This window comes from Syzygium oleosum, unplaced genomic scaffold (genome assembly GCF_021117445.2).
Source record: "Syzygium oleosum isolate NSW1041296 unplaced genomic scaffold, Sole_v2.1 Sole_v2.04, whole genome shotgun sequence".
NCBI classification, from domain to species: domain Eukaryota; kingdom Viridiplantae; phylum Streptophyta; class Magnoliopsida; order Myrtales; family Myrtaceae; genus Syzygium; species Syzygium oleosum.
In genome coordinates this window covers 10,544,912-10,559,917 of record NW_026607488.1, presented here as the reverse complement: position 1 = coordinate 10,559,917, position 15,006 = coordinate 10,544,912, and the positions used below count along the sequence as shown (strand labels likewise).

At 43.8% G+C, this 15,006-nt stretch overlaps 1 protein-coding gene and 1 pseudogene across 1 annotated transcript; both read right to left on the bottom strand.

Moving 5' to 3' along the window:
• Positions 1–5,911, bottom strand: part of LOC115666885 (protein DETOXIFICATION 16-like) — a 34,999-nt pseudogene extending 29,088 nt beyond the window's left edge.
• A 7,628-nt stretch (positions 5,912–13,539) lies between these two features.
• On the bottom strand, positions 13,540–14,662 carry LOC130137881 (uncharacterized). Its single transcript, XM_056310389.1, has 2 exons — positions 13,794–14,662; positions 13,540–13,656 (listed from the first exon to the last, which is right to left on the bottom strand). The coding sequence occupies exons 1-2, from the start codon at positions 14,637–14,639 to the stop codon at positions 13,540–13,542; spliced, it is 963 nt and encodes a 320-aa protein (XP_056166364.1). The 5' UTR covers positions 14,640–14,662.
• Positions 14,663–15,006: the final 344 nt, after the last annotated feature.

Sequence of the window (15,006 nt, the reverse complement as noted above, 5' to 3'; positions counted from 1 at the left end):
CGAGGTCGGGCCTCGCCCGACCATGGCGAGGCTCGCCTCGCCGTAGCCTCGGGCAAGGTCGCCGGGCGAGGCCCGACCTCGCCGGATCTGGCGAGGTCGGGCCTCGCCCGACCATGGCGAGGCTCGCCCCTCGCCGCGGCCTCCGGCGAGGGCTCGAGCCTCGCCTTGGTCGGGCGAGGCTCGACCGCGGCAGATCCGACGAGGTCGGGCCTCGCCCGACCATGGCGAGGCGCGCCCTCCCCGCGGCCTCCGGCGAGGGCGCGAACCGCGACATGGTCGGGCGAGGCCCGACCTCGCCGGATATGGCGAGGTCGAGCCTCGCCCGACCATGGCGAGGTCGAGCTCGCCGGCCTCTGGCCTCTAGCCGGTCGCCGGACCGGCGACTGGCCGGAGGAAGGAGGGTGAGGGGCAAAAAAAAAAGTGGAAAAAAAAGAAAAAAAGGAAAAAAAATAAAAATTCAAAAAAAATATTAAAATATTATTAAAGTTGTCCACGTCAGTGCCACATCGGCGCCGGTGACCGACCGGCGGCCGGCAGGCGTCCACGTCAACAAATTCCGATCAAAATTGACCGGAAGGACTAAATTGGCACAAAAACAAAATGTTTAGGACTGAATTGGCACCAATTTAAAATGTTTAGGACTTAATTGGTACCAAAAAAAGGTTTAGGACTAAATTGGCACAAATACAAAAGGTTTAGGACTAAATTGACTTTTTTGGCACTTTTCCCTCATTTTCCGTGCTCGTAAGTCCATGAAAGTGTTGGTAACATAAAAAAAAATTGAAGTCTGTTTCTTTTGAAATGAATTTTGGCCTACAGGTTCACCTCTAAACATATGACGTTTTTCCATAATCAAGACGACCACAATTATAAACAAACTAGATCAGTTAAAAACTTTAAGTTGCGTGAGATCAATCATTTGAACAATTAGAGATTCAACTCTCTTAGAGTTGAAAGTTTCTTATGAGTCACGACCCTCAACTTCACTTCCAAAACTAGTGAAATTCTTCTACAATGAAAATGAACACGATAATCAACAAATTAGCTGATTAAAGTGTTTTAACTTTTGCTATATTACTCGTGAAGAATTTGAAGCTTTAATTTTGTTGCATTTCAAAGTTCTTTTCAGAACGTTGGAATCCGTGATTGTTAAGTTAATATGCTATGACGGTAAATTATTTCTGATTGATATAACAAGTACGCCGACATCAACAGCCATTCTTGTTATGTAACCCAATGGCCAAGTGATTTTTGTGGAAATGGGAAAAGGGTAACATCTCTTGACAGAATCAGCAACAATTGATCTGATGGATTAATAATGGTGAATTCTGCCTTAAGCGCAAGGATTCGATGCTTGTTGTAAATTCTCGAGATTCAATTGTGACTTGTGAGAAAGCAATTTTTTTGAGCTTCTAATCTCGGCATGTATAGCGGACCTTTGACCCAACTAAGGTGGTGGCCCTGGACGAGGAAAGTAGTCTGATCCCTAAAAGGTCGCCCAGAGAGAGTGAGAGAGGATTATTCTCGCAAACACCAAAGAGGAGAAGTTCAAACTGGTCTCAGTGTCTTGATACTTCCTGGAGACTTGTTTATGTCAAACTTCAATTAATAGATCGGAGAAGAACAGCTCAACTTTGAGATGGTCACTTGTAGCTGTTGCAGGGGACTTATTCATGTCCTCCAAATTGATCAAGAATAAAGAAAACAAAGTACAATCCGCCGACACAGGTACTCCCCACAAGTCTAGGATGTCAAGAACAAAATTATGCTAAGGAAAACACAAGCGGTGGACTGTGCACCAAACCCTTCCTAAATCCTAAACACAAGTAAGGTCGAGGTTCCACATGAGGCTTTCCTCATGGGAGGCAGCATGAGATCCAGAGGGATAAGTACATCTTGTTTCATCAATTCGCTCTAGGTTTCAACACCAGGAACCGGAGGGTCTGTACTCTACCATCCGATTCCAGTGGCGATATTTCTTCACCATTGCTTTTTGATAACAATCCAGTGGCAGGACGCCCAGTGCTAAGTACTCTGTTTGCCCGCAATGATTCCTGTTGACACCTAAATTTTGCCTATTCATTTAGGGTTTTATCGCATAAAAATTAGGGTTTAATTTTTTAACCCCTAAACCAAAAATATTTTCTTTAAATTGTATGGCATGTAGACATTAGGCGCATTTGCATTAATAGATTTAGTAAAACATATTTTCTCTTTATTTTACTTCTTTTTTATTTTTATTTATTTAAAAAAATTAAAAAATTAAAAAAAATATTTAAAAAAAAAAGAAAAAAAGAAAAGAGAGAGAAGACAAAGGGGAGCTCTTCCCTGTGACTCTCCCTCTGACACTTGCGAAAAAGAAGAAAAAGGGGGGAGAGTTCCGAGGGAGAGAGGGAGAGTTCCAGAGGGAGAAGAGGAGAAACGGGGAGGAAACAGAGAGGAGAAAGGAGGAAAAAGAGAGAGTTTGAAGAGAGAAAGAGGAGACCGTGAGCGAGCTGAGGGGAGTCGGGGAGACCCGAGTCTCGCCCGCTCGCCGGAGGGCCGCCTGAGCCGTTGCCGAACTCCCCCGGTCGTCGCGCCTTGCTCCGGTTGGCCTTGAACCAGGTGGGTCTCTCTTTTTCATCCCCCGTTTCGCTTCCCCCTCCCCTGCCTCTCGGGTGCCGGGCACACCGAGCCTATTCGGTGGTCGCCCAGCACCGCAAGACGAGGTAAATGCTTCTTTTCACCTTCAGGACGTGTTCTTGAGCGATTTCTATCAAGAAAAACCTTTGAATCCCGCTGAAATCCACTTAGAAACCCTTAGTTTTAGGCACATTCCACTTGTTCGATGAAATGCCCGAATGAAAACCTAAACCGCAGTCACCACGTTGACCCGTAAAAATCTTAGATTCACGTTTGTTTATTCTGATATTAGTGTTTGGTGATTGATTCTGTGTTGTTTTGTTGTGATGGCATATTGGTCGTGTGTCCGAGTGGGCCTTTGATGAAGCCTTTGCCAGAGTTGCCATTCTTGTCGCCGGATCCACGCATGCAGTTGGAGGCCGTCGTAGTTCTTTTCCCAACCTTGCATCATGTGTTTTATGTGAGTATATGTTTAGGGTTTTAGATCTGGTTGAGATGTGGAGTTATAAAAAAAATAGAAGTCGAGATCGGTGTTTGGTCGGCGGTGTCGTCTCGTGCTCGGTACTAGCTGTCGGTTCGGCGGATGTGGATGTCGGTGGTGAGAGTGGGAGCCCGGTGTCGGTCGTCGGCGTTCGCGACGCGCGTCGTCGGTCGGAGGCCGAGCGGCGTGCCCGGCGTGGTGTGTTGAAGAGCTCTCGGTGAAGAACAGGGGAGAAGTTCTGGAAAAGCACGTAGGGGATGAAGAATAGAAAAGAAATAATAGAAAAAGAAAAAGAAACAAAAAAAAGAGAAAAGAAAAGGAAAAGAGGGGAAAATAAATAAAAAATAGAAAGGAGCAGGGAATGGGGATCCCGGGTCATGTGTCGGGCAGATCGGGTCAGGGGACCCGGTCCGGAATTATTATATTAAAACATTGAAAAATACTAAATAATTCAAAAAAATATTAAAATATTAAAAATTCCAAAAAATTCGAAAATATTTAAAAACCCAAAAAAATATTAAAAGTCTGAAAAACATTAAAAAAATCAGAAAATTAAAAAATATTAAAAAATTCAGAAAAATTCAAAAAAAATCAGAAAATTAGGAGATGTTCAGAAATCAGTTTGGGCTTAATTTCACTAGATTTTAGGTTAAAAACTCAAAACAAAAAAAATGAAAAGAATGAGAAAAAACCCTATAAAAAATTCCCAAAAATCGGATAAGCCATGAGGGCTTTACTTTAGGGCTTTTGATTGCCTTTTCTTTTTTAGAGACGATGCTAGGTCACTGGTTGCTTGTTTTCCTTGTGATTATTTGGTTGCGCGTCTTTAAATTATTGGTTGGTATTTTCTATTTTTAGCATGGTTAGACGGAATTTTAGCTTTTTCGATAGGCTGCCTAGTACGTTAATTTGCAAGTAATCAAGTTTAGGTACCGAAAGGGCACTAGTAGATCGCTAGTGTAATCAAGTCTCCGTACCCATTGAATCTCTGGTTCGTAGAAGTGAAGCATTCCTCCCGTGTTTCATTTGGGTGTCTAATCGGCCCACCAAAATCGATTAGTGGCGACTCCTAGATAAAATTGATTTGCATGTTAACAACTTAAACTTAAGTCGCGAATTGGTATGGGCTTGGGAGAGCTCGAGCTAGGTTTAACTTAGTAATCCATTAGCCAAACCACCTTAGGCGGCGGGGTCGGTTCGGGGAGGTCGCGACAATTCCAAACTTCAAGTACCGACCACAGATCGAGTCATATTTTAAATAGTGAAAACCTTCGATTTATCAATTCAGTATAAATGACCTCTTTCTTCCAGTCTGTACATCCTATTACGAGCGCAAGTAACAATGCTTGCGCAAAGAGTGCAACTATAATCCCGGTCCAGAGTCCCTGCAGCTTAGTAAGAAGAAAAATAATATTGGACTGACTCCTAGTTATGATGAAAGCGAAGGACGAATTGCAGTAGAATGGTAGGTTAACTGTGATTTACCTTTCCACCAATGTGACAGACAGAAGCTAGGAATATGGCGACCGGAATACCCTACAAATAGTAGGCACCCAAATTGATGAAAGCTCCAATCTTTTGCCATCCACATCCTCTCGCATTGCCCGAAAAAAATGTAAGTTGTAGCATCAAAACAGTGGTAGTACAGGTCGGTTTTGACTTGAACATATGTGAGATTTGAGTCATTCTCCTTCTTCCCTCCTAATTATCAGGATGAGTATTGGGTTGGGAAGAAGTCCTGATAACAAGACCATCATTTCCAATGACCAAGCGTGTGGTATTAATTAGCTCCATAAGACTGACCCTAAAATGTATCCAATGCACTTGCCATTCCTCTCTGTTTTGGACCAAGCATCTATGAGATGGTGTTTGAAACAATTCTTAGATGTCATAAAATGAAACTGAAGAAGTTTGTCACTATATCCTAGGAACCCAAATGAGGCCTTGCTTGGAGCATCACGAGTGTATTGCCATAGTTTACTCAACCTAGATCCAGTGGAATATTCTGAACAAAAAAATTGTTTTATCTATTTTATTTTTGGACTGGGGTCCCCAATAATCTTTTTAAATTGCAGTTAACAAATGTCCTAATTTGTGACGAACACCGACATTGAGTTTCCATTCTCGGCATCGCTAAACCTTGCTAGCAGGGAGAAAATGACACATTTGGCGCACTGAGCATATTGAGAGATAACATGTCCAGTAGATCAATCTTTGTCAAACTGCAATAACCTGAAAAGTAGCTATGGTTAATAGACAAGCATTCTGTTCATGGTAATTGGAAAGCCAGAGCGCACGCGGTCTTAATTGATCCAACAATTGCTAGATTCTGTTTATTCAACAGGAAAAAGAACTCCTATAATCATGTCACTAATAGAAGTGGCACAATACATCTTTCAAGATAAATAACATTCTGGAAGAAACTTTCATGGAAGTGACATTGTATGATGCTACGTTGGGATTCTCAAAATCTTTTGTGTCTTGGTTGGTTTATCTCAAAATTAAAACAGGAAGAATTGTGGTATCTTACCAGCATGCTAAAGCCAGTCATAGAAGCGAAGGACGTGGCCATGGAAGCACCGGGAAGTGCCGGCTCTCCAAGATGACCCACAAACTCACGGAGATCACCTGCAAACAATATATCATCAGGTTCACCAATACCAATGGCCCAGCCAATGACAGTTGTCACTTCATTTCTGAGAAACTCTCGTCTTTCTTGAATCCATTCCCTGATGTGGACGGCTTCTTCTCCTGGGAAACTGCTAACAGGGGTGACTCCAAATGCTGTTTCTGTTCTTCTACATCCATTTGATTGGTTCTTCTGTGCTTTTGGGCAAAGTGAGCGAAGCAGAGGGAATAAACAGGGCAATAGCTTTAGATATCCTAGAGATTCTCTCAGCAAAAATGACCAAGTTGACAACACACGTTTCTCTGACGGTTTAGATTATCTTCTCACATGCTTGGTGAAGTACAATTAGGCAGAGTTTTGTCGATTTAGATTTCTTTTGGGTGTCTCTTTATCTGCTTGAGAGCTTCTGAGGTGTTAAATGCAAATAAAGGGGACCGACACAACCGGAAGATCCCACCAAATGGGACAAACCTTGTTTACCTTTCACAATTATGATTGGAAAATTAGCATTCCTTTTTGTTTTGCTTGAACTAGAAAATCAACATCCTCATAGATAGAATATCACTCATGCGGTAATTGTCGATGTCGATTCACCATATTTGGTTGCTCACTGAACTTTGCCTTTACTTGAAAGAGGTCGATGCATAAGTCGAACTTTCTAGTTATATCACTAAAAACCAATATTAAGCTTTTATTTTCGATCTTCAATCAATCAAGTCATTCCCTTGATTTTCTTTTTGGTTTCACCCGTTTGTGCCTGGCCCCACCATGTAGTTAGGCCACGCTCTCTTTTCATTGGCCTCATCGAAATTTCCTTGAGTCCGCATGTGTCACAAGTGTGTCGTGCATTACCGTGCATGTCACACATTGTCTTTTTTTTGAAAATTCAATTATTGTAATTTTTTTTTGTTCAATTTCATATCAAGTATAATTACTCTAAATACTCTCACAAAGTCTATTATTTTTTACCACATACCCCAACCTTTTAATCATTTACCTAACTGCCCCGACGTAGTCTACTCCATTAATCCTTTGCATCTCTATCTCCCTCGTCACATAATTACACCTGGCATATTTACCGAAAAAGTGTCCCATCTCCTCCATCGTCCGCCCTTGTGTCTACGACATCATCATATAGAAAAACTCCCAGGTGACACTCATGATTGCCGCAAACAAGGCCCCATCGATCGTGATTGCCTTGTACAGTGATAAAAACATCATCAATAATACTCCATTCAGCATCTCATTCACTGCCGCCCCGACTAGGCACCCCTGCCCACGCAGCCTCCGTGGGAAGATCTCTGAGTTGTACACCCATGTGATCGACCCCATCCTGAAGGAGAAAATTGCTATGTAGTACAACACAGGCGATGCATATGGTCACTGCCCTATGAGTTTCATGTGGCTATGGTCGCTAATGTTGAGGCACATTTCGAGGGAAGCAAGTGAGAAGATCATCCCATCGAAGCTATTCAGCAGCAACGGCAATCGCGCCGACTTATGTCGAGGAGGGTGGCAACAAGGAAGAGCATCGTCTTTTCGAAGACAATTGCAATGGTCGCGAGGAGCTTTTTGTTGCAAGAGGTGATGCGAGCCATCTCAAAAATGCGAGGGTTGTCATCACCTTCTATAGCCCTCGCATTTTTTAGAAGGCCGGCATTACCTCTTCCAACAAAAAGCTTCTCACCACCATTGCAGTCGACTTCATAAAACAATGTTCATCCTTTTCGCAAATCTTCTTCCTCGACTGGGTTGGGAGGTGACTGGTGCTGAGAAGCAACGTTGGCAAGATGATTTTCTCGCTTGCCTCTCTCGGAATATGCCTTATCATCGACCATAGCCATACGAAGCTCATGTGAGTGGTGACCATGTATATTGCCTCGGTATTGTCCTACGTGGCCTTCTTCTCAATTGGGATTGGGTCGATCATGTGGGTGTATAGCTCGGAGATCTGACCACTAAGACTGCGTGCATAGGGGTACGCAATCAACGTTGCTTCGAATCGGGTGGTGACTGGAGTGTTATCAATGACGTTCTTATTGCTTTATAAGGCAATTGCCATTGACGGGGCCTTCTTGTTTGCGGCGATTGTGAGCATCGTGTGAAAGTTCTTCTACACAATAATACCGGAAATGCAAAGGCGGGAGCTGGAGGAGATGGGTCAGTTTTTCAGTAAATATGCCAAGTGGAGGTCTGCGGCGAGGGAGATAGAGATGCAAAGGAATAATGGGGTCTCCGGTGACACGATTGAGGCAGCTGGGAGTGCATCTAGAGCTGCAAGACGTCTGGCGCACCGAAATCACCTCTTTGCCTATTCAAGTTGGATGTTCAACCCAACTAAGAAGTTTACGCATGTCACCGTTGAATTTTGGCGCGAAAGCCAAATGTCCAAGGTGATTTCAAGCCTTTCCTTATTGGAAGATGTCATCATTCATGTAGACCCAAATACGTGATGGCTACGCCCTCGTGATCGTCCGTCTACATCGCCGAGGTCTCTCACGGCTTCCTCACCTCGTTCTTGAGGTACTCTCATTTTGTTTTTCTTCTCCTAATTTTGTAGCATATTTTTAATTTTTTTATCTGTTAACAATTTTTATCTTTTTCATATTGAACGTGCATTCTTCTTGTTAGGGGGGATATTGACATTCAAAGGTATTGCTTCTTGCGACACTTCCGAAGAGGTCTACTATCCTGGGAGACAAGATTAGAGGTAATGTCGAGTTGGGGACCCAGCGGTCCTCAATCGGCGCTTGTTCTCCCAAACCCTTAACTCTCGCAACGTCGGAATTTCATTTTTATTGATTAATCATATGAAAATTCTATATGATAAGGAGTCACCCTAGCCTATTGAGGTTAGCTAGAAACCAAGTGAGATATGGGAAAATACCTCACTTTCCATGCAACCAAAATCTGGAATGGGGGACTTGATTATACTAAGTATTCAACTAATGCCCTTTTACTAGATTGTTAACTAAGTGTGCCATGCGGTCTTTGTCCAATTGTGAGTCCTAAAGTTTTCGTCCCGTAAATATCCTTGCAATTTTTTTTATGTTTGTTATGGTCTTAGATTGTAGCCTAACCATTCGACTAAGAAAATGAATGACATTACAAAAAATGAGATAAAAGCAATCACAACAAACACATCAACAATAGTAAGAAAGAGAGAATAAAAGGTAAGGTATGGTAAAGCAACCCGATGCAATATCGGGTAAAGAATATTACGAGGCCTCCTTCTTAAGCGCCGGGAGAGCAACCTCGTGAGCTAAAATCGAATGGAATCCAAAGTCTAATTCTAATTCTAATCTCTAAAAAGAAAACTATTATTAATGAAATCTACAAAAGAGGAAAAACACGTTGATGAACTAATTCTTAAATGCAAATCTAATATTAATGCAATGAGATTTTTATCTTTTCAATTTTATTTACTTTTTAACATTTTTTTATTTATTTATTTTATCAGGAAAAAAAAGACTATCTAAATGTTGGATTTTTTTGAAAAATTCAAAGAAAATATCTCCCTAAACAAATGAGCCCCAGCTAGAAGGAAATTCAATTAACACTAGAACCTCAGACCACCTAACTAAGGCTTGCACTTATTTATATACACATATATATTGTTTTTATTGTTTGTTTTCTTTTTCCCAGTTTATTCTTATTTTATTATTTATTATTTTTCATTCTTTAATATTTTTTTTTAGTTTTATTATTTTCTTTCTTTCGTTCTCTTTCTCGGTACATCACCTTGAGATCACGAATTCATATTTCGCTTGGTTTCCCTTTGCCTCTTTCAATTATTCTTTCTTTCCAAAATCCTATAAAGACATTATCAAATCTTTGATTTGTTCATCATTCACCTAGCTCTGTTCACCGTTCTTCTAGATTCAAAAACTTAACATCATAAAATATCTTCATCAACCAGGGAACTCATTAAAGCCATAATCCATATTCTAATCATCACATATTTAATAAAACATGTGACATTCCGAAATTTCGCTCATTTGGGATTTATGAAATGAATTATTTTATTAATGTACTCGTAGTTAGTTCTCGCCCGGAACTGATCATTACTGGGATACGCTAACCACTAGGGAAAGGCTAATTAGGGATTTGAATTCGTACGACTGAAGAAAATTTGATCGTGAATGGATTTTCGATCATAAAATCGTTGAGGTGATATTTTGAGCCACTGTTGGCCGATCCAAGGATAGCTAGGGGTCAGTTCGCCACTGTCATAGTAATGGATCGCGAGTGATTCCGCCGGACCACGAAATGACTTGACGAATTATCCTGAACCTATACCGAACGATCGTAGCCCTCGGATCTAGTAATTGATCCTCGCGATTTTAATGACAACCGAAGTCGTTACGGTTTAAATAAATTGCACGTGACTCGATTTAGTATCAGTCACAGGTCGTACAGGCGAATTTCCCAAAAGCCACCCGTTAGTCTGAGAAATGCTCGAGTTACGTTATATATATAATTTGAATATTGATTAGAGACCAAACCGAGCATCATAAAATTTGGAAAGTCACGGCAAGGCCTTTGGACGACGTTGTAATTGGAACGTACAACTCTGGATTTCTTCGGATTTTTCAGAAAAGTTCGATTTCGACGAGAAACGGAGGAAGTGACCATTTTACCCTTGGGAATTAATAAAGGGTTAGTTTTATGGGCAAAGGGCATTTTGGTCATTTTACCCTCAAATTCGGAAAAGACAATTTTGCCCTTGGACTTTTTGAGAAATTACAAGTATACCCTTGGATATTTTTGGTAAGATTCGATCTCGGCCGTCGGTTTCAAGATAAGATCGAATCTGGGCCGTTAATTAAAAAGATTAGACAAGGGTATGATGGTAATTAGCCATTTTAGTCAAAATTGGACTATTTTAGTCCAATTTCCCTTTCTCTCTCTCTCCATCTCTCTCATTCAGCCTCCCCCCCTCTCTCCCCCACCGTCGACCGACCGCCTCCCCCTTCCGCCGTGCCGCCGTCCGGACCGCCGCCGTGCCGCCGTCCGGACCGCCGCCGTGCCGTGCCGCCGCACCGCCCGTCCGCCGAGCCTCACGCCACCCTCACCCCACCATGATTCTCTCTCTCCCTCTCGGTTTCTCTCCCCTTGGCCGTGAGCCAACCGGCCACCGCCCAAGCCGCCGCCGTTTGCCGATTGCCGCCGATCATCACCGCAGCTGCTAGCCGCCGTTAGATCTTCGTCTTGCTGCCGCTATTTGCTCTAGCCGAGATAGTCTAGGGCTCAGTAAGTCACGCCCTAAACCCGACTTAGGATATTGGGTATCGACGGGTAATTTTGGCTGAAATTGGGTTTATTCGGGTACGGGATTGTACGGATTAGGGGTAAAATCAATTGGCGGGCCTAGGATTGAATTCGGGAAAATTTTATTGGAAATTTTGAGAACAATAGTGGGCTGTGGATGACTGTTCAGTGGGCTGTGATGGGCCGATCGGGATGCAAATTGGATTTTTAGAACCGGCAATTAATTGATTTGACAGTGCCGTGAAGGGCCGGAATTGATTTGACACCGTTTGGTTGGAGAAAAACGGCAGATTGTGTGTTTAATGTGTGTTGGAATTGCGACTGAATTTTGGTGATGAAAGCGAGTGCGTGATTGTGCAATTAAATGATTGTACTATGCTTGTCGGGTGCACGCTTGGGCCAGATTGATTTAATTATTAAAAATTGGCCATGTCAAATGCTGAGTGAGCACTGTTTTGTGTGTGAATTGATGCTTGCACAGGCCACGTGTGATTGGCCAGATGAGTATAGTAAATGCTGGTTGAGCATGTGTGAGAGTAAGAAAGTGAATGTGGTATGACATGTGATCGTGAAAATTGTGCCGTCCTGAGGCGTGTACTTCAACGCGGGACGATGCCCGATATTACCGGAAGACTGCCAAACCTGAGGCGTGTACTTCAACGCGGGTAGTGCAATAGGTGGTAGGTGTTGAGCCTGAGGCGTGTACTTCAACGCGGGCAAGAAACATGGCCCGAGGCGTGTACGTTAACGCGGGCCCTGGAGTGTTGTGATAAGTTGATCGCAGTGGACCTGAGGCGTGTACTATAACGCGGGTCACTGGCGAGAGTTGTGGAAAAGAAGTTATTAGACCGGAACGAATGTGCGAAATGTGAGTTGAACATTCCTGTGATTGCCTATGATGTGATTGTGACTAACGTGCAGGTAGTATGCATGACAGGCCCTGGTAAGAATAATTGATGTGCCTCCGTTGTGCTGATTATGTACTTGAATGTGTGCTTTGTGTGATTGTCTGGAGGTACGTGATAGCCTAGGTGGGGTTTAGGGGTGTACTTACTGAGATGTGATCTCATGGTTGTCTCAATGAATATTTTCAGAATCCCGACCTGAGCCATGAACCCATCGTCATCGCCGCCAGAGCGTTTTGGGGTACCAATGCACACCGAGAATGAGGTTGCAGAGTTTCTTATGGGTGATGGGATGACCTAGATTAAGCACACTACTACTATTTTTGTAGACGTAGGACTACCCCTTTGGGAGACTCATGTTTATACCGCCTGGTTCTTCCGGGATGAAGCAGGGGATGAGTTCGGGTCCGTTAGGGGTTTTGATGTCCCGTTTGATTTGGTTGGAGACTGGCACCCATCTGCCATACCCCCTATAGATGGAGAGTTGACCAGTGTGGAGACTAGTTTAGCTCAGTCTGGATTGCATCCAGCGCCCGCTGCTCAGGGATCTTCAGGGGCTGAGCATGAACCCGAGCCCGAAGCATCGCAAGCTGAAGATGATCCAATGGACATAGATTTAGAACCGATCCCCGAGGAAGATCCAGAGGAAGTGGAGCCCGAGGTAGAACCCGAGGTCGAACCTGATGAGCCTAAGGAGCCTGAGGAGGAACCGGAGTATGTACTCCCGTATGAGCAGTACATGGATCCTAACTACGTGCCGGAATATAACTTCTTTGATGGATTATGGGAGGAAGATCAGAATGAAGTTCCAGCTGAGTCGGGTGACATAAATCACCCGATTGAGATTGAGGCGGAGCCGGATTCTTCGGAGGAGCAAACTGATCAGGAGAGTTCAGATTCAGAAAGCGAGGAGTCAGACTTAGAATGGACGCCAAGCAAGGGGCGTAGGGGCTAGTATAGGGGGGTTCGGAATAGGTTTTTGAAGGGTATCATTTTTAGAGTTAGAAGGCCAGGTCATCAAACCCTTTTTGTTATCGGTGGTGGATGGTAAGGTGTGCTTATGTAAATGGCGATTGTAAATTGTGAATATTTTATAAGTAAGATAATGGAATCGAATATGTGTATTCTCTCTGAATGTTTCCCCAGTTTTAAATATTTCAGGATTAATTGTGGTATCCTCTGTGGATGTAAATCTCTGATGGTTGTTGAGGTCGGCGATATTCCTGGGACATCGCATAAATCGACCAGTGGAGGGTGTCGTGCTCTCGATAAGGTTCGGGGCGTGACAAAACAAGTTCAGATCCCAAACAGGAACTCAATGGCAGACGATCTTCAGGAAACTAGTAGTTAAGACTTCTCGACTTTATTCTTGAAGAACAGAGGATAGAGGGGTACTTACCTTGGTGATGCATGATGTCGAAGGATGATCAAACTAAGGAGCTGATGTCTTGGAGGTGTAATTGCTGGTGAATGGCGTTGGCAGAGAAGAAACGAGCAGGAGCCGAGCTCTTCGAATTCTCTGATAAGAAAACCCAGTAAAACAGAGGCGCAATCAGTGAGGCTCCGGAGCGACGGGCGGTGTCAATCAACAGTGATAGAGAAGGAAAATAGATGAAGAAGCCTCTGGTAGTTCAGGAAAAGACCGAGACTGAATGCACCAAAATCGAGACTGATCGTAGCTGAAATCGCAGAGCCAAAGGGCGCGATATGGAGAGAGCTGTGCCATGGCTGGAACTGGAGATCTTCGTCTGAAAGCAGGACGAAGACATTACATGATGAAGACGGCAGAAAGCACGAATTAGCGGGAATGAAGCTCTGGCTAGAGGCCCAACAGGATAGGGTCATCCTCACTAGATATCTTGTGGCCGTAGACTTGAAGGAGTACCAGAGGAGGGATGCGGCCAAGAGCAATGACAGTGGCGACTTTGCAAACACAGCGAGAGGGTGCAGCCGCGACAGTGAAACAACAGCAAGGCTTCCCGGGCATAATGAACTGGAACACTGGAGAAACCTGCAAGGAAAAATCAAGTTGTGGCGTGACAGTTAGGCGATTTTCGTTCACGCCTGAAGCTCCTTGGAGGTGCTGCTGCTGGGCTCGCTGGTAACACTTGGAGCTCGCTGGACTGATGTAGTGATGGGATGAAAAAGCACACCAATGGGCGTCAGAATCACCAGTTACTCGCAGGAGTGGCTGTCGAGGCGCGGTGCAGGCACAAGACGTGGCCGCACACAAAGGCTGGTAAGGACGCCATGCTCCTCGCTGGACCTGCAGGGCGTGAAGGCAGGGGCTCTTCAGGATCAGCTTGGGTGATGTCTCGCTACAGGAGCACCAGGAGGGAGCAACGTCGCAAAAGATCGCAGGAGATGTCGGGAAACCTCGCGAGTTCGTCCGATGGTTGCTGGAACTCGCAGCGGGAGGCATTGCAGGAATCTCATTGTGGCAGGGCTCGCTGAACATGGTGTGAGTGTCAGCGGAGCGCGATGGCCGGCTGTGGCAGCGGGACTGCTCATTAGAGTTGAACACGATTGAGAACAGTTGCAAACCATCGAAGAAAAAAGATAAAGATTCGGTTGAAAGGAAAATCTGAGCGGCTTCATCCGTTCCTTTCGTGTTATTTTCAAATGTCAAACCCACGATCGGTTCTTGGCCTGCATCAATCTTGGTTTCTTTTGAATTCAAATCAAAGTCACTCGAGATAACCACTTGGACTGTTGAGCGAATGTTCCCCATCAAATTTGCTCTATCCCTTCTGTTCTCACCTCACCAAGATTTACGGCCGCAAGTGTTATCGCTTCATCTTTTGATTCATGAGCAAGTGATGGCCGGCTATGTTAAATTATGTCTTGAGTTTGAGCCCGTATACAAGACCCGATACACACCTGGAGAATTTATTGTTCAAAGTCGTACAAAACGCAATGGTGAGCAGATAAAAAGGAAGAAGCAATTCTGGATATTTTCTGCGCATAAAAGAAATTTTAGCCATATTTATCTTCTATTAATTAAATGAGCCCATGACTTGACTTTCCTCTCATGCATGTCAATGGAGCTGCGTCCATTTTCTTCTTCCTCATAAATGCATGCACATGATGTGAATGCA

What these genes read in the sequence shown, in the direction of transcription:
- LOC130137881 (XM_056310389.1), bottom strand. Translation starts at nt 14,639, where the DNA reads ATGGGGAACATTCGCTCAACAGTCCAAGTGGTTATCTCGAGTGACTTT. An exon ending in TTGGCCGCATCCCTCCTCTG is followed by an intron (nt 13,657 to 13,793) that starts GTACTCCTTCAA and finishes TCCTGCTTTCAG; the next exon opens with ACGAAGATCTCCAGTTCCAG.